We start from the raw sequence: 18,147 nt of genomic DNA on the forward strand, positions 1-18,147 counted from the left end.
GACAAAAATAATAGTCCCTCCCCTGGACTTCAGGTACATCTGATCCTTCAGTACTGTGGCACGGTATTGAGGCACGGACTCAGGGGGTGAAGCTGAGACAAGTTTACTGTAATGAGTTGCTCTGTTCTCTGCAAAGGTCTGTTTTTTTCCAGGCCCTATTCCCCACAAGTACGTTCCTCAACTCCTAAGTATAAAAGATCCCATTAACCACAATGGGACTACAAGAAGGGGCCAAAACTAGGAACTTTCTACCTTACTGAGCCAGTACCCTAAATCACACATGATTACTTTTTGAGCCACTAGAAAGGGTATACAATCACAAATACACATAAACATTGTCACTTGTACATGTGTTGCCTTGGGTCATTGCCTGCATAGTAAGCAATACCTCTAGGCAGAACACTGCAATAACTCATCTGTGAGGCCCATAGAAAACAATTATCATGAAAAGCACAAGAGCATTCATACAGTTTGAACTAACTATAGCAAAGACAGAAGAGTACTTTCTTACTAGAGGCACTTTCAAAATTACACCATTATTCTGAACTTTGTCTCTCATTGCATAGCTATGTAGCAATACTGCATCAGATCATTACTAAACACATTAGTAAAAAAATCTGTATTATGCTTGGCATTAAGCCAACTTCAGCCATAGTGTAGGTTCAGAGACGGTCACCAAGAGCCTTCTCTGATCCAAAAACTGCTAATCTGAATTTCTGTATTTTTTTTCCATTGAATATAGAGAAGTATAAAATCTACATAAAACTTTAAAAGGGCTCCTGTTTACAATTTCGCATAGGTATTGATGCGATTTACACTGCATGTGTACTGTTGTATATACAAATTATTATTAACTCACCCTCCTTCACTTTCCGCCTCCTCAGAGCTGGTAGTTTCTCTTGCACCAGAAGTTGTCTCAGCTTTTCTCCGCCTTATTGCTCTGTGTGATGGGCTAACTCTCTGAACATCACCTTTCCCTTGAAGCTCATTTCGAACAAGCTCTTCAAGCTTTGGAATAGCTTCTTTCAGAAATTCCACCTCTCTCTTCAGTTCTTCCACACTTAGTAGCAGGCCATTCAATTTTTCTAATATCTGCAGTTGCCTCCCATGTAAAACCATCACTGCTCCTTGCTCATTAGGAGCCTCATTTTGCAAGCCCACAGAATTAAGTCTGTTACCTATATCCTGGAACGCACGTACACGCACAGCTGCCCCACGTTTTCGGATCTTGCGGTACCAAACCAGCACCAGGCTTAATCCAGCAGTCCCTGCCATTATACCCAGTATGAGTCCTTTATTTTCGAAGGGAGACATTTCTGCCCGCTCCTAAAATTACGAGACAACAATAACAGAGTTTAAGACGTTTTCCCTTACTCTACCCAAACGACTTGCTTTGCTTTGGCGTGTTAGGCTGGAACAGCTTGCGCCTGCCGCAGGCACAAAGTTACACCACAACTCTCGCAGGTTCTGCAACACAAAGCTCTGTGCATTTATCAGACGGCAAAACCGGGACGTGGGTTTGGGGTGTGAGGGGCGCCGGCACGCGCGCAGGACCGCAGCCTTCACTTCCAACCATCCCGGCACCCCGGGATTTGTTTGTTTCAATGCGAGAAACTCATATAATCGGATTTTCCGCCACTGCAGAGGCAGGAACTCAGCTGTCAGGCCGGAGCGCCGCCCGGAGGGGCGCCTCGCCGCCCCACTTCCCCCCAGCCCCAGCGCGCCGAGGGGCTGCCAGAGCCCCGCGGTCGCCGCCCCGCAGCCCGCTCCAGCCCCGGCCCCGGCCCTGGCCCCGGCAGCCCCTGCCCCAGCAGCGCCGGCCCCGAGCCCGGCCCGCCCCTGGTACGTACGTACAGCCGGAACGGAACGGAGCAGTCCGGGAGCGGCGGCGCGTCCGGCCCGGGCGGCCCCACAACAATCCCGCCGCGGCACAGGAGGCGGCGGCGATACCCGGATCGAGGGGGACGGGCCTCGGCCGCTCTGCTGGCCGGGCCGCCCGGGAGACGGGCCTGCCTTGTGGAGGAGGGATTCCCGCAGCGCTGGGAATCCCGCCGGGCCGTGCTGCCGGGGGACGCCCGGCTGCACCTGCCACACACATCGCTCGAATACGTCGTTCTAGGGCAAATGTACCTGTTCCTGTGTCTGTCCTCAGTCTGTTGGCTGCTCGATTTCGCTAATTTAACATTTTGCTACTTCTAAGCTCCAGAGAAACTGTATTTCCACTCTATTAGTGGAGACCTGAAGCTTCAAAATCACAGTGAAACCCCGCCCAGTTGCCAGGAAGAGGGGCAGTCCAGACACAAAAGCTTCATTGCACTTTTAGCCATCTAAAGGCCCAAGGCTGATTTCACCGAAGCCCATTATAGATTGCCCAAAGTCATGGAGGGTCTCATAGAACCATAGAATGCTCGGGGTTGGAAGAGGACCATAAAGATCACCCAGTTCCAACCCCCCTGCTGTGGACAGGGACACCTTCAACTAGACCAGCCTGCTCAGAACCCCATCCAGCTTGGCCCCGAACACTTCCAGAGATGGGGTATCCATGACTTTCCGGTGCCTCACCACCCTCACAGTAAAGAATTTCTTCCTAATAATAAATCTAACCCTACTCCCTTTCTATTTGAACCCATTTGTTCTTGTCCTGTCACTACCTCTTGTAAATAGCCTTGCCCCATCTTTCCTGTAAGTTCCCTTCAGGTACTGGAAGGCCACAATTAGGTTACCCAAAAATCTTCTCTTTTCCAGGCTGAATAATCCCAATTCTCTGAGCCTTTCCTCATAAGAGAGGTGCTCCATCCCTCTGATCAACTTGATGGCCCTCCTCTGGACTCCCTCCAACAGGCCAATGTCCCTTATGTGCTGGGGACTGCAGAGCTGGATGCAGCACTCCAGGTGGGGTCTCAACAGAGCAGAGTAGAGGGACAGAACTTGGGTTTAACAGGATGTGGAAGGTATTGCTCCTGTGTCCCATCTGAGATCACTGTTATCGGTGACGCTCACAAGACCCTTCTTTGTCCTTTATGGCAGTATTTCTTTCTGGATCTGCCTCCTATTTCTGTCCTTGAATGGAAGAAGGATCATCAGAGCCAACCTGCTGTGACTGTTTGTCTTCCTGAAGGCTTCTGGAGTGTGCTGATACATAATATCCCGCCAGGATTGACAAGCATAAAACTTATGTTCTTATGTGTGAAGGCTTAAGGAAACCGTTGTGGAAACCACTGTTTCTGTGCAATGAAAGAAGTTGCTCTTCAACAGCTGGAATTATCCTCAGCCATATCAATCAGAAATAAAGCAACATGATGTAGTTCTTAAAAAACATACTAACGAGCTTTAAAAAGTAAACAAAGTGCTGTTAAAAACAAAAAAACTACCTAAATGAGGTATCAAGAACTCAAGAATTTTCAGTCTAAGTGCAAATTAGCAATTGTAAATCAGTCTAATGTCTATTTATCTTCAAACAAAGATTTAGTTTAAAGTAACTACAGCTCCTTACTAATTCTTCATTAATAACCTGAGGATGAAACTAGCCTTACATAAGACCAAACTACAATCTGAGAGAAAGGCAGAATTTGTTAGAATGGAAAAATGAATACTCTTTAAGTATTCTACAGATTTCCTAGTTACAAAACAAAACCAACAACAACAGTATCATTTGTTCATGTTTGTAATTTGAGATTTTTAAACCAAGGATGAAAATACCTTCAATTTTATGGAAACTTCACCAAACTCAAATTATTTTAACAAATTTCACTGTAAGTAATGGTTTTCAGTTACACAATCCATCAGTGTTTTAGAATGTAACAAGACAACATGAATCTCTAAATGTTCAGGAATGGTAATTTAAATGTGTTGAATAACCTTTAATTTTTGTTTTCTTTTTTTTTCCAGTATAATCTGCTAAAATCTTTCTATAAGCCAATTAAAACAGGAAAGGATTTTTAAAAGAGAAATAATCAAAGGGCAAACGCAGCACAAAGCTGAAACAAAATACTATGGATGCAAATACCTAAGTGAGTATTTTCAGAGATTTTTCAAAGTGACTGTCGCAGGCTGCAGGCCTTAGACAAGGGGACTTGTTTTCAAAAATAATGGCCCAGGAGAATTGCCATCTACAGCTACTTGGATATGTAGCAAGTGTGAAAATCAGATCCCCTGTCTGGTCCCAAAGTCCTTGTTTGCTTTTTACCCATGACCATTTTACCCAGGCAGAGCAGTGTGGAAGCACAGAAGTTATTGCATATACGTAGTAACCTTCCAGAAGACAACAGCTTTCCAACCTGAGGAACTAAACATGCATTTGCCCAGATTTGACACAATTCAATTGACCTGATAAGTTCTAAAAAACTGAAATAAACTTTTTAGAAAAGTACTGTTCTTCTACACACAGATTTTTCCTAGTTCAAAAGAAACTTTGTACTTGAAGTCCTAAAAAACGTGCAAACCCAGACAACCATCTGTTATAAAATGGCCTGCCCCAAATATTTTTAATGTATTTTCAGCCTTACTTCCTAAGAAGACAAAGCTTATGCCCCCAGGTTGTCCGTGTGCTGTTCTTCTGTCAAGCAACACCATGACACTTTCTCAACCCATTTGCTTCTGAACGTGGAATTAATTTCAGACAATTGTGACAGAAGAAAAATGTCCAGTTCATAGAATCATAGAATGGTTTGGGTTGGAAGGCACCTTAATGATCATCTAGTTCTAACCCTGCTGCCATGGGCAGGGACACCCTTCACTAGATCAGGTTGCTCAGGGCCCCATCCAACCTGGCTTCAAACACTTTCAGGGATGGGACATCCACAACATCTCTGGGCACCCTGTTCCAGTGCCTCACCACCCTCACAGTAAAGAATTTCTTCTTAACTAATCTAATCTAAATCTCTTGTATTTTAATCTAAAACCATTTCCCCTTGTCCTGTCACTAGTGAAAAGTTGTTCTCCCTCTTTTCTATAGACTCTTTTAAGTATTGAAAGGCTGCTCCAAGTAGTTTCAAGAAGGCCAGCAGCTCTGGGGTGGTAAGACCCTGTGAACATCCTGCCTCCGTCCACCCCTGGCCCTAGGCAGATGTACAGGTGTGACCTTACCGCACCAGTGCTGCAACACAGACACACCTGCCTAGGACACCAGCCTTCTTACAGCACTGTTTTTGTAAAACCAGGCCATATTGTTTACTGGTCTTTTGGGAAATCGTGAACTTGGACAGTGTGTCATATTAGAAAAGTTAGCTTATTATTGAGCGATTATGTTCAATGGATCAGAGAACCATGACATCATAAGTAATTGATTCATGCTGTTTTCAGACAAGGTATAGCCTTATTTACTGGTGGTTTCTTTTTTGTATGGGAGGCATTCATATTTTACAATTGACATAAAATTCTTCAGCTGTAATTCTTCTGTACATTTATGGTATGCTGTTCTTTCTGAAATGCTCCTCCACTCCCTGCCCCCAACTAGAGATTAATCTACTGCTTGTAACAAATACAAAAACCTTTAATGTATTAGTAACAGTTCCTACTTATTACTTCAGTAGTTGTCTTGTAGGCATAAAGTCAAACGTTGTTAATAAGTCACCAAATATTGTGAAAGCTTAAACACCTTTGACCAGACTTGCAACCAGCCTGCCAGAAAACCTACTGTTCTATCAAGTTTTATTGAATTCTCCTGAGTTTTTTGCTATAAAAACAAAATCATATCTTATCTCAAAGGGAAGCATTCACTATCAGACTTGTCTATATTCTCTGCTGCTTTTGCCCTGAACAGTTGTCCAGTGCCCTTAATGAAAAATTAATCAATTGAAGCTTAAAGATGATGGGTAGTAGCACACTGACCTTTTCTGTTTTCTTGAAATAAAGATATACTGCTTAGCACAGTTCCCAGGGAAGATGAGACTGCTGCTGCCTTTATGTCGCTGGGCGTAAAAATCTAAGTGTACTTCCACATCCTCTCCAATATTTTTGGATTTTTGGCCAATCTCAGTCAAATTCTACAGAGAACTTCTGACCAATTTCTTTGAGTTAGTTGATCTTTTAAAGGAGAAAGCCCTGAATTAGTGCTACCACTATAGGAAAGATTGCTTATCCCTTGGTGCACAACTGAGAACCCACACAGGAGAAAAGCATTTTGCAAGGACAGGAGCAGAGCTCACATTTTATTAGATGTGAGGGAATTGAACTACAAGATATAACCTGATAGGAAACCTGGCTTCATTAGTTCAACTGCACTAATAAATAAACCATCTGTTTATTTATTTATTTTGTCGATAGGATCCAGTGCTGCAGTTTCAGCCAAGTACAAATGGTCACTGATGGCATAGCATTTCAAAAAGAAAAAAAAAAAGAAAAAAAAAGAAAAAGAAAAGAAAAAAAGAAAAAACTTACATGCTGTTACTGCTTCTTTGCGTCTTCAGGAAACTCAAGGACATTATCAAACTATATTTATGCAAGCTGTGTTAGTTTTTTCAGGCCAAGGTACGTGATTCAGTTTCCTTGATGTAAGAGATGAGAGTTGGCAGCCCAAAAGAGTTTGCATATGTTGCGTTGACAACAATAGAAATAAATAGTCGAGGCTATAGCTGATGTAGTTCCACAGCACTGTCTGATTTCTTCACAGAGAGAAATGGTCCTAGGAGTGCCTGGGTATACTCCAAAGAGGAAAAACATAGGAATAGTTATAAAAACCAAAAAAAATGCGTGCATAAATGTATATTACACAGATGTATTTTTATGTTCCTTGGGAGTCAAAACTCAAAAAGAGTCAAACTTTTTATGAATATATGTGTATGTACACACACATATTCTACGTCACCTGCTGTATTTGAATGAGAAGTGTCTTTTTTTTCAGCTTCCCTATCAATATGCTATTTCAGACCATATTAAAGTATTTTAAAGAGCTTTACTGCAAATGGCAGTGTGCTCCTTCCTGAACTCCACAGATCAATCCCTCCAGTAAATATCAATTACTATATGGCCCTAGGATGTCTGCAATTTCACATTAAAAAAAAATCATTATGCAGGTGATGTGGTCTGTTCTTCCATTATTTTTGCCCCTCTTCTGTACTACCACTTGTGAGCTTATAAAAAAATTTACGTTCTGCTTTTAAGTTTTCATCTAGTCCACTAAGGCTTTGTGAACATTAGCAAGCAGTGGGGACTGACAGGCTGTAGGCAAAACAGCTCGTGCTGTCATGACATCCATGCTATGTCCTGGGTTAACTTCTGGCTAGCTCCAAGCTGGATTACAGGGGCTGTGTGCCCATTTCTGGTTACAGTGCCTTGGGTGTGCTTCTGCAATGGATATTGCCAAAGTGCAACTCGTGTGCTCTGCGCCCGGTACATGGTGAAGCAAAGCTTGCTAAGAAATTTGCCTCCCAAGTGCACACCTAATCCAACCCAAATCATTATTCGATACATATATATTTGCACTAGGAGGTTTTGATGAGAGTTACACAATCATTCAGGTAGGACAGAGCGAATACAGGGAGGGAGCTCACCTTCCCTTGGCAATTGCTGTGTGTTGGTAATGGGGTTCCTCCTTCATTGTAGAATCACTTTTGGACAATGACAATGACAATCAATAATTGCGGCTAAAAGTATGAGGAAAAGTGATGAAATTAGGTGAGTTAAGGGCAAGCATAAACAAACTTTTAATCACTTAGAAGATTTTTGCTGTATAGAAGCAAGACAAGAGTTCTTTTGCTATATACAAGATTTCTACTGTATTCATTGCACACACACATACATATACACTCACACAAATATATTTAAATACACAGCATTTTAGTTTTGCAGATTGTTTTAAGTCCTGTGATGTGCTTTTTCAGAAGGAGATGGGTCTGTTAAAGTAAAATGTAAATATACATTTTATTATTTTAATTGGTGTTTGCACTCAGTCCTGGTGTTTAAGAAGCTTTTCCTCTGATTCTGAGCTTCAAATTCCTGAAGGCTAAAGAGTAAATAAACCAGGTGGCCTTTCTGAATTTTGGCGAGATGGGCTTACAAGCCCCTTGCTTATTCATAGTTCTAGTGCTGCTATCTTGTGGAAAAAGAGGCTGCAGCAACTGCAACACTTGTAAAAGATGGTATTAAGATTCATTGTCAAGAATGGTAATTATGGCTTTTGAAATGTTTGCATATTTTTTCTGATTTAGAAAAACTGTGTTAGTGTGAATAATCCAGTGAGTTATATGGGGAATCATTATTCACTGTGGTCCAGATTGTGATTTGGGCTGTTTTGACTGCCCAGAATTTTGTAATTCATTTTTGCAGAAGATCCCTCCCAGTACATTCTGGCGTATGAGCACTACTCTTGTCTGTGAAAGCAGTGAAACTGTTTCTTCTATTGCCACTTATTATAGACACTATTTAAAACTACTGCATGGTTACTCAATATGGAGTTTCAAAAATCCAAATCTAATAAACAGCTAGAAAAGCATCTCAGGCAACATTGCACTATTACTCTGAAACAGGCAGATTTTTGGCCAGAGTTTTCAAAGCATTTTCACTGGCATGTGAAAATTCAGTCAAACTGAAATACCACTTATTTCTGAGAGCAACAGAGCAAGATTCCAACTTTAAGAAGAAATTGTACCAACAACTGAAACATGTTTTTCTGTTTTCTTGGTTTGTTTTCCAAAGCACATGCAAATACAGGTTTGTATGTCAACAGGCACATAAAATACTTGACACACTTCTATTGCATACTGATATAATCCACTTTAGCAAGTTACTAAGCAGCTTTTCAAGATCATCTGTGCTCATAAAGGAGGCACTTTATATTTTACTCAATAGTCTTTGATTGGGAAAGTGGGACTTTAGCAACAAAAACACTTAGAAAAGTCAAATACAGAAATGGAAGGGCTTGTCCCAGATTTGGCAAAATGAAAAGTTAATGTCAAATCAATTTGATTAAGTTTTGTTTATTTCAATGGGATTGTGTCTGTCACTTTGTAAATAGAATGGGAATGTAAAGGTTGGTTTGGTCTTATTTGGTCTTATTTCAAAGGCAAGAAAATAATTTCCAAAAGTATTGTGGCATGTATTATATATACCAAAATATGGTATGTCTTCCAGTTGCAAACCAATCCTTTTTTACATTTCTATTTTATATTTTAAAAAATTAAATTTAAAATGCCTATAAAGGTGTCTATAGATCTTCATTCCTCACACAAGTCCTACTGAGCAAAAAGTTTGAAATAAGCATAAAATCTAGCACCACACTCTGAACAATTCTGATACTCATTGAGTTACTCTGAAATGCCAACAGTGTGAGGCAACAAACGGTGTAGATAAGTTATCCATTTCACTATTTTGCACGAGATCCTGGTTCCAAAATGCAGAAAGAATGCTAAAAAAAGTGCTTATTTTTTAAAATTAGTGCAGTGTTCTCCCAAATGAGCATGCAAGCAGAATTTGTAAATGTGTAGAATAAGAAATCTGTTTAATTTCAGGATACTTTCTACTCATTTGTGTTGGGCTGCAAACTAATGTTGGGCAATAACATTTAGATCTTCCTTGATATTTTTGTCAAAAACATCATCACACCACTATTAAGTGTCATGATGCAGTTGTGTCTGCATGATGTTTGGAACTGCCAATGCAGGGCTTCCAAGTGGGAGTTTGGAGAGCAAGCAACCAGCAGCACCGGGCTGAGGAGCTCAGGGCACAAGTCGGGTACTGGCTGACTCCAAAGCAACCCACGATGCAAATGCCTCCCCATAATCAGTGTTGGTTCCCTCAGTCCCCAACAGCAAAGCTTTTGCAGGGGTAGTTTGAGGCACACACGGCCCACGTGATTTCCCCGAGGCCACACGCCGCCCTGGGGACACCACCTGTCTCACAGTCACACGGCACCCTGCCATTTGCCACTGTCTCTTCACCCCAACCTCTGCCAACACTAAAGGCGCAACAGCCCCCTCCTGCCAAGGGGTGCTGGCACCGGAGCTCAGGACAAGGCTGCCGCGCACACGCGCTTGGGGAGGCCGGGAGAAGGGGTACCCGTGCCGAAGCACGCACCTGGCACAAAAGCTAATCGGTCCATGCCAGCCATGGGCAGGCACGGCCTGGGAATCAGAACTGTCCGAGGAGCTGGGTCACACGACAGCCTTGCAATGAAGTGTGAGACTGCATCGCTGCCTGGTTTCAGGGCGGGTGTGACCCGTGTGAGAGCAGGGGCAGGTGATGTGCTGCCCTGAGACAGCAGGGGACCGGAGCCACACCGCGTACTGTGCCGTGCACAGCGTGCCTGCTCCTAGGGCAGGAGGGGCGCGGAGCCCATCATGTTCCCGAGTCTCTGCCCACACACCACAGGCTCTGGGAAACGCCCAGCAGCCACGGGTTATTGTTCCTGAGGGATTTCCACCCCACCTCCGTCTTCCTCCGGCGCCCTCGGACGCAGCCGCACCGCAATAGCGCCACCGGGTGGCGCCCGAGCGCCACCGCCCCGCGGCCGCCGGGGGCAGGTCGCCGTCCCGCGCTCCCTCCCTGCCGAGGCCCGGCGGCGGCGCTGGAAGCGCGCCCGAAGGAAAAGTCCTGACGCGCTCCCTTCGCCGGTGTTCCTCTCTTGTCCGGGTGCTTCGCGGTGCATTTCTAGGGAGCAAATGGCACCGGCGTACCACGGGTTCCTGCTGCCACTTAAAGCAGCATACTTACATCCGCCCCTTGCCCTCAATCCCGTCTTCATTAGGTCGCTCGACTCACTGACTTGGCTGAAAAAAACCCACGTTTTTTGTTGTTACTATTCTGCAAGGTTGGGGGGTTGAATCTGCTCAAGGAAAAGCCCTTTGTGAGAAAAAAAGCAGGAGCACTCGGCCAGGAGTTGAAGGAGAAAGGTGACTGATGTGGCTCATTGAAGTGCACCACTAATTGCAATTGTTGTAGGAGAAAGGGTACAAGGTCCAAATACAGAAAGGAAAGACAACACCTTGTATCCTGTACCTGTACCAGAGGGAGAATAACAGATATCTCAGAACTAGTCGAGAGAGCAGCAGAGATCTTTGTGGTGGATGTTCTTGTTTCTAGCGTAGATATAAATTAGAGTAATTCTCATGGTGTGTTCTGTGTAAGCTGACCCTTGTTAAGAAAAATTCAGCTCAGTGTTATGTCCTTCAAGTCTTAAATAAAATAAAAAATCAAAGAAAAATGCAGTAGAACAGATGCTCAGAAAAGAAGTAGAATAATCACAATTAAAAACTGAAGGTAGAAGCAAAGAAGTAAGAAATAAAGGAAGGTGAAGTAAGTTTTTGCAAAATTTTAAATGCCAAGAGAGATTGTCTCTGCAACAAAGGTGGTCATGACCTGGATTCCTTCCTCCTGAATTTAAATTTGTAACCAGGTTACATAGGTACAGATTTTCTGTAACTTCCGTGGAGAGAAAGGCCCCTTAAAAGGGAAAAAAAAATCTTCAAGCTGGATATCAGTAGTTGTCCAACTGCTTCAGGCTATAGAACTGCAGAGTCTTGGTCTTATGTGCCTATGGTATAGTGACCTCTGCCACTTGCAAGACATCTTTGTCATGGAAATTATTTGAACAGATATTGGAATGCATTATATGGGAGGCGAGCTCATGTTATCCTCATTATCTCTTTGGTCTTAAAAAGGGTGGCTTTATTTTCAACCTTTGGCGAGATGTCCTGCAATCTATTTTGAACTGAAACAGGAAGATGAGCAGAATATCACAAAGCTGTGGTGACTTCCCTGCTTATCTTGGCTGCCTTCTCCTCAGGAGTTGTACTGAACACTAGACTCGTGCAGCAAACAAGCTTGGCCAGTATTTATAAATAAACACGCATTTCTTGGTCCATTTTTTCTTATCTGCATCTTTTTTTTTTTAAATACTTTAATCGCCCTGAGGCAATGGCAGTCTTTATCTGTGATAAATTCAAAGAATATTGACCAGGACTCGGACTCTAAAAAGAAGCAGAACTTTTTATCAGGTGACTACAGTGTTGCACAAAAACCCTTTGAAGTCCCTGACAAGGTAAATGCACTGATTTGCGATCACACTGGAGTGAAGAGGCATACATAATTCTGGAGGCAATATCTGACATTTTGGAAATGCATTTGTGGTTGGGTTGTGGCAGCCAGGACTGCAGAGCCTGCAGGCCCAGGTCTCCCAAGGCCCTACACCTTCCCTGTGTGAGGCTCTCTAGGCCATTTTGTCTTTCTCATTTTGAGCAGCAGTAGCAACACAGAGCAGAGATGGCTGGAAATTTCTCACAGCAAATTTCTCCATTGGGAAAAAAACCTTTCAAAACTGTAATTGGCAGGTTTCTGAGCAGCACATTGGCTGTGACAGAAGCCAGGCAGGATGGCAAGCTGCCTGCTTCCCTTGCAGGCTTACTTGGCTTTCTCTATCGGCAGTTCACATGCTTTCTGGGCTTCCTGACAGCTGAATAGGGAGGGTACCATGGGTCAGGGAGCCTGTGATCCTGAGAGGAGGGGGCAGGCTTAAGCCCACATTTCCATTCTAATCTCACTTTGGATGGATAGTCTTTTCTAGAAATATGGGATAGAAATTCTGGTTCTCCAGGGCTCCAATGAAGAACAGTCAATCTCTTAATTCAGAGAACTTCAGGCAATGCCAACAACAGAAAGAGCATTCATCCTTCTCCAACCCAGAATCAGAGGCAGGGATAAGGTGCTTTAAAGTAAAAGAGGCATCCTCTCTTCCCTTTTTGAGATGCAGTGGCAGAAGGGACCCATCAACTTTTAATCGCTCCATCAGCTACATGAGACTGTTGTTGCCATGCTTTTCCATTCTTGGCACATAACATTTTCTGTGGGGATACAGTTAATGGACATTTAACCTGAGAGTGAGGGGAAGAAACACAGAGAATGATTCATGGACATTTAACCTGAGGGTGAGGGGAAGAAACACAGAGAATGATTCATAGTTTTCAATTACTGTTCTCAGGCTGAGAAAGGCAGTAGTGCATTTTGTCTGCTAGCTCAGCGATGCTTACATCCTGTTTGAAACTCTCCTTTGTAAGTGCTAGGCATCTACAGGCCATTTAAACAAGCAGTGAAATGCTCATCAACTATTTGGCATGAATACTTTTAGGCTTCTGTCTGTTAGTGGCTGTTCTTCAATATAACTCTGAGCATGTATATTTCCTTTACAATAAATGCAACACAACAGATTAGCCAGACAACACAGGGGTGATTCTGCTTCTCTTCAGTGTAGGATAGAAACTGGTCTACAGGGAATTTAACTTCAGCACGGGAACACCCTGTCTCACGTAGCCTTCAGAACAGCTCAAATCCTGAAGTCTTTATTCAGGCCCTGGTTAAACAAACTGCACAAGCATAAGTCAAACTAACATCATGGCTTTGCTGAATTTATGTCCCAAGTCTCACTCCAGTAAACTAGTTAAACTGGGCTGCAGCTTTCAATTTGCTGTTTCAAATCAGACTCCTTACACCTCTGAATAAAGCCTGTTATCACTTTCTCTTCTCATAATTCTGGGTTCAGTTTTCCACAGTCATCTGTAATTTATTTTCCCGGTTAGAGGTATTTGTAGAAAAAAATAAAGCAGCACAGCCTTGTAAGACATCTGATCAAAAGGCAGAATTAAACTTGTCACAACTAAGTGATTTGCCATAAAATAGTGAAAAATACATTAATATTTCACTAGTTCCATTTTAGGTTGTGAGAAGAGAGGTGAATATTTTTTAAATGGGCCTTCTGTACACAGTACCAGAAGGTTATACTTGTATTTTCTTCTTTATAAGCAAGTCCAAGCTTCTGGCTAAAGTCCAGTGGACATTTTTCTTTGTCCATTAAGGCAATCTCCTACACAGTTTACCAGGGGAGGATGAAATTCCTCATGCTGTGTTATAAACATTTATCACTGAAATAACTCTCCTAGTAACAAGAACAGCAGACAAAATTCAAGACAGTGCTACATGGAGTGTGCTTTACAGATGGAGACTATAGAATCAGGAGTGAAATAGTAAAGCCAAAGACCAAATAAGCCACTGTGAAAAGATTAAACAAGACAATTTTCCATCACAGAGAGTTTTGAGGTTCAGTGAAAGTAGGAAAACCTGATTCTGTCACTCCAAACAAAAGACAGTAATATTTAGACGCCAAATGAAAGAGTCTGAGAAAGGATCTTTTTCACTCTTTTGAGAAGTCTTGGTTCTTCCCTGAAGCAGTTCTTTACAGAGATAACCTACAAGTACTTCAAAGCCATGTAGCCTGTATTTTCTTCGCTGGATAAACTTTTTGACAGCTCTAAGGAATCTCCCTGTTGTTCCTCTGCTTTCTATCACTCAAGTTCACTCCTCTTGAATAAAGACTCTAGAGATGATAGTTGAAATCAGGGCCCTGTTGAGACCATGGCCTGCAATGGGCAGCACTGATTTTAATTTGGCCTTTTAATTGGGACTGAGAATGGGCAGCACTGAGAGCAGTGCCTGCAGGCTGCTGGTCAGGGAGGCTCTTATCAGTTCACCTTCCTGTCCTCCTTTTCAGCTGCAATTTACTCCCTTCTCTGCCAGTCTCCCTAATTAGTGCAGAGGATTTGTTTGTGTATAGCTCTAATAAATCGTAATCACCTTCAATATAGCACTTCCCCAGACTCTGACCTTTTGCTCTCCAACCATGTCCTGTGCCAAGTACTGGGTGGGAGGATTGGGCAAGGATTTCCTATGTACTGCCATCACCAGCAACAGGGAATCCAGACTTCCCTTCCTCATTGAGGCCAGTGCTAAGGGCTACCACCATTAATGAATTATTTCCTTTATGAAAGCATTTCACAAAATTAAATAGGGATAAAGACAGAAAGCAATCAAAAACCTGAACAAATTACTGCAGAACCTCTAAAGCATTTTAAAAGAGAATGAAAACTTCTTAGGGTTTGTTGTGTTTTTGTGACAAAAACCATGCAATTCCGTGAAAGGCATATTGTTCCAGAAAAATAATAATTTATAGGAGACTCTGGAAAGGTTTCTTAAAATGGCAAGATGGCAAGAGGCTGATGAGGTGGGATTTTCTGGACATACTGTGAGCATATCAATACCAGCCTCTCTACAGCTGCAGGCTGCAACTAACTGGTTTTCAAAGAGTTACATTTTCTGCAGCATTGCTGGCAGTTTTCTGATATGTGTATCTAGTGAATCTGGGAGCCCCATCGGGCTGTAACTTATGCAGAAGGCTGCACTGAGTCCTGGCAAGCTCAGGCCTCCAGAATTTAACAATGTAATAGAAGGAAACATGCCAAACCATCTACCTGAACTGCTATTCCCTCAACACATTCCTCTGTGGTGTTTCTTGGCTGGCTGCTTCATCCCTCAGCTCTAGAACTGAAAAAAACCTGGTGCTTGAACTTATATTTCTCATAGTCCTTTACATAGCCTATGCGGCAAAAATACCCCAGAATCCTATTAAAGTTTCATTTTCCAAAACAAAAAAGCCCCTGAAAAATAATTGTCCTTTCCTAATACCATTATTTATTTTTAATTAATACTGAAGAGTAGCAGATGGATGCTCATGAATTTAGATACAAATATGTGAAAATCAGAAGCGCATCTTTAGATATTTAGGTTTCCAATTTTTGTTTTGAGGAAGATGTTGCAAAATTAAGACTTTGAATAGGTTGCCTTTTAAAGCAATCATAATTAGAAAAAGGTTTTCAGACTAATACTACAAATCTAACCCACAAATATATCCTGTTTTGTCATAACCACACACAATTCTTTCTTCACTGTGGATGGGTCAAAATCACATCAACTGCAACAGTCCCATCTTCTTCTCCCCAGAGGATCTCTATTTATGTGGCTGTTTAAAGCAGATAACACAACTGGTGTGAAACTATGGTCCTAAAGAAGCAGAGAAGCTTAGCACAGGAAAAGATCTAACATAAAACTAGCAAAGTATTATAGAAGTTATTTGTGTTTCCATAGTTTATGCATATAGATGATTATAATCTCTGCTGCAGAAAGTAGAGAAGTTTCTGTGTTTGCCTGCTCACTGTGTCACAAGAAAACAGTCTGGGTTAGTTGGGAAATGAAAGTCAGTCATGTCAGCCAATGGGAAAAAGCAGGGCAGATTTCCTGGTAAGTTATCGAGTATTTCAGGTTCAAAGTGTATGGAATTGTTGTGCATTTGTAATTCTTCTGGTGACTACCATAAACATTGGTTTGTTGGAAGGTTGTTTCCAACAGGAGTAATGTTTAACGTGAATATTTCTTGTCTATATGCTAGCTATATACTGAACAGGAAGTTTCCACAGGGTAGCAGTCACAACACAATGCTTGGTGTGCACAACATGCTGCTGTACCTATTCCATGCACCATATAAACATCAGCTCAGCAAGGAAAGACAGGAATTTGGAAGTAGTTTTGCCCTATATATTTGTGGGCTCTTTGTGTTGATGAGACAAACTAAAGCAAGGATTCCTATTACTGTTCAACTAATGATTGCACTGGTAACTTCTACTATCCCACAGATTTATAAGATAGTCTCACATACATAAAATTCAAGCTCTGTTGTTCTTGTCCATAAAGTAGTTCCTTTCACATGTCCTGTGTCCAAATTACAGTAGTATGTCATAACATTTGAGTCATAATTCCCTATATTTCATGGTGCAATTGGACGTAACGGAATCGTTGGACTCATGTTGGAATGAAAGGACTCCCTTCACTGCTTTCAACAAGCCTGGGATCAGACTCTGGCTTGCTCAGCACATTATTTTAGGAAATCATTGACTCTCCTAGACTTCACCCTCTCTTCCTTTTGGAAAGTTTATTAATTTATAGGTCTTTAGAATCTCTACTATTATCTTAGGAGAGATTTTGGAGTTTTTTGTTTGTTTCTTTTAGATCTTGGCATTGGAATATGGGTTGTTCATAGACTAAGATGACCCTCATGTTTATAGACCTCTCGAGAAAATGGAATCACAAGTCTTCAATAAAATCTAATCAGCATTTTAAATTACTCACAGATATAAGAGTTTAACTAAACACAGAAAATACCCTGGTGTTCCACCCCACAGGGTCTTATGGCGGTCAACTTGGCTTCTGTACTACAAAAACATCCTCAGTTCTTCAAATATGCCAATAAACTTCCCCTGAGAGGCAGACTTCAGCAAATAAAGCCCTCCCCTCATGCTCCATCACCGATGTTTGCTTGTTAGACTTTGGATGAAAGAGTCAAAAATTTCTCCACTGAACCAAAAAGCTGCTGGAGGAGTTTAAACTGCTGTAAGCATGGGAAAGCAGAGCAGTTGAAACCATAAAGATAGGATTTTGGACAAGGTGATGTCACAGCCTAGCATCCAACAGGAATACATTCACACTTCAGAATCCTTCTAGCAGCCAAGAAGTTCTGCACTAACATGGATGTCACTGGGGAGTTTTTTAATAATCTTGCTATACTGAGCCAAATAGGTCTTCAGAGAGCTGTGGGAGAAGTGGAATATGCACATCTGGGAACTAAACCAAACCAATACTGATACTTTAATTGTACAAGGTTTTCACTTGCTATCACATATAAAGGAGATTTTACAGTGGTTTAATTATTTTTAAAAGTTCACATTGATTCTCCAGACAGTTGTATTATATATGGATACATACAGAATAAAAAAAGCTTCATTGATGGATATCAGATGATAATATCAATAGCCAGAATAAAAGAAAGTTGGTCCCTATAGTAATATATTACTTTTCTCTGAATAAAAGTAAGCTCAAGAAAGTTTTCTGTTATCAGCCTCTCCTTCTGAGATGGTAAAAGGGTGGTTGAATATATCCACAGTGTAATGATTTTCAGATGGGATACTGGGAAACAAAACTGGTCAGGAATGAGAAATTAGTTCAAAGAAAGGAAACATAAAAATGAGGTTAGAAACATAGAGAATATTTTAAAACTGTATTTGTTTTCTATTAAAAAATAATCTTGAGAAAAAGATATTTTCTTTCTTAAGGTGATTTGCTTGGAACTGAAACAATAGTTCAGTCTAAGAACAGCAGCGATTAAATGTCCAACAAAGGTGTAATAGCAAATGTATACCTGCTATTAGATGCTAAGAAAAACTAAATACATGACAATACCAACAAACTAATTAATGTTTTAGGAGAAGGAGAGTTCTGGGGCCCTCTCAAGACTCAAGAGAACTTCTGAGGTAGAGGTAGAGGAATGTTGTATAGAGC

At 41.8% G+C, this 18,147-nt stretch overlaps 1 protein-coding gene and 1 long non-coding RNA gene across 7 annotated transcripts in view; one reads left to right on the forward strand and one right to left on the reverse strand.

Annotated features, from left to right (window-relative positions):
• Nucleotides 1-2,258, reverse strand: part of RMDN2 (regulator of microtubule dynamics 2) — a 45,704-nt gene extending 43,446 nt beyond the window's left edge. For 2 of the 4 annotated variants that reach the window (XR_003533924.1, XM_027681621.1), the window contains exons 1-2: nucleotides 1,851-1,921; nucleotides 860-1,326 (exon numbers count right to left, since the gene is read on the reverse strand). Coding sequence is in view for 3 of the 4 variants with exons in the window: in XM_027681621.1 (XP_027537422.1) it covers nucleotides 860-1,314 (455 nt within the window). In the remaining variant the exon portion in view is untranslated. Of the gene's footprint in view, nucleotides 1-859; nucleotides 1,327-1,850; nucleotides 1,924-2,130 lie in introns of those variants that run through there. The other 2 variants (XM_027681623.1, XM_027681622.1) reach the window with 2 other exon arrangements.
• On the forward strand, nucleotides 1,333-6,885 carry LOC113966697. 3 transcript variants are annotated; one of them, XR_003533926.1, is made up of 3 exons: nucleotides 1,333-1,517; nucleotides 3,889-4,010; nucleotides 6,265-6,885. It is a non-coding gene; the product is annotated as an uncharacterized LOC113966697 (long non-coding RNA). The 3 variants fall into 3 exon arrangements; XR_003533925.1 differs by lacking the exon at nucleotides 1,333-1,517 and adding an exon at nucleotides 1,805-1,842; XR_003533927.1 differs by lacking the exon at nucleotides 1,333-1,517 and adding an exon at nucleotides 2,532-2,572.
• Nucleotides 6,886-18,147: the final 11,262 nt, after the last annotated feature.

The sequence above is a fragment of the Neopelma chrysocephalum genome, unplaced genomic scaffold (assembly GCF_003984885.1).
Source record: "Neopelma chrysocephalum unplaced genomic scaffold, ASM398488v2 Primary Assembly neopelma1_61, whole genome shotgun sequence".
NCBI lineage: Eukaryota > Metazoa > Chordata > Aves > Passeriformes > Pipridae > Neopelma > Neopelma chrysocephalum.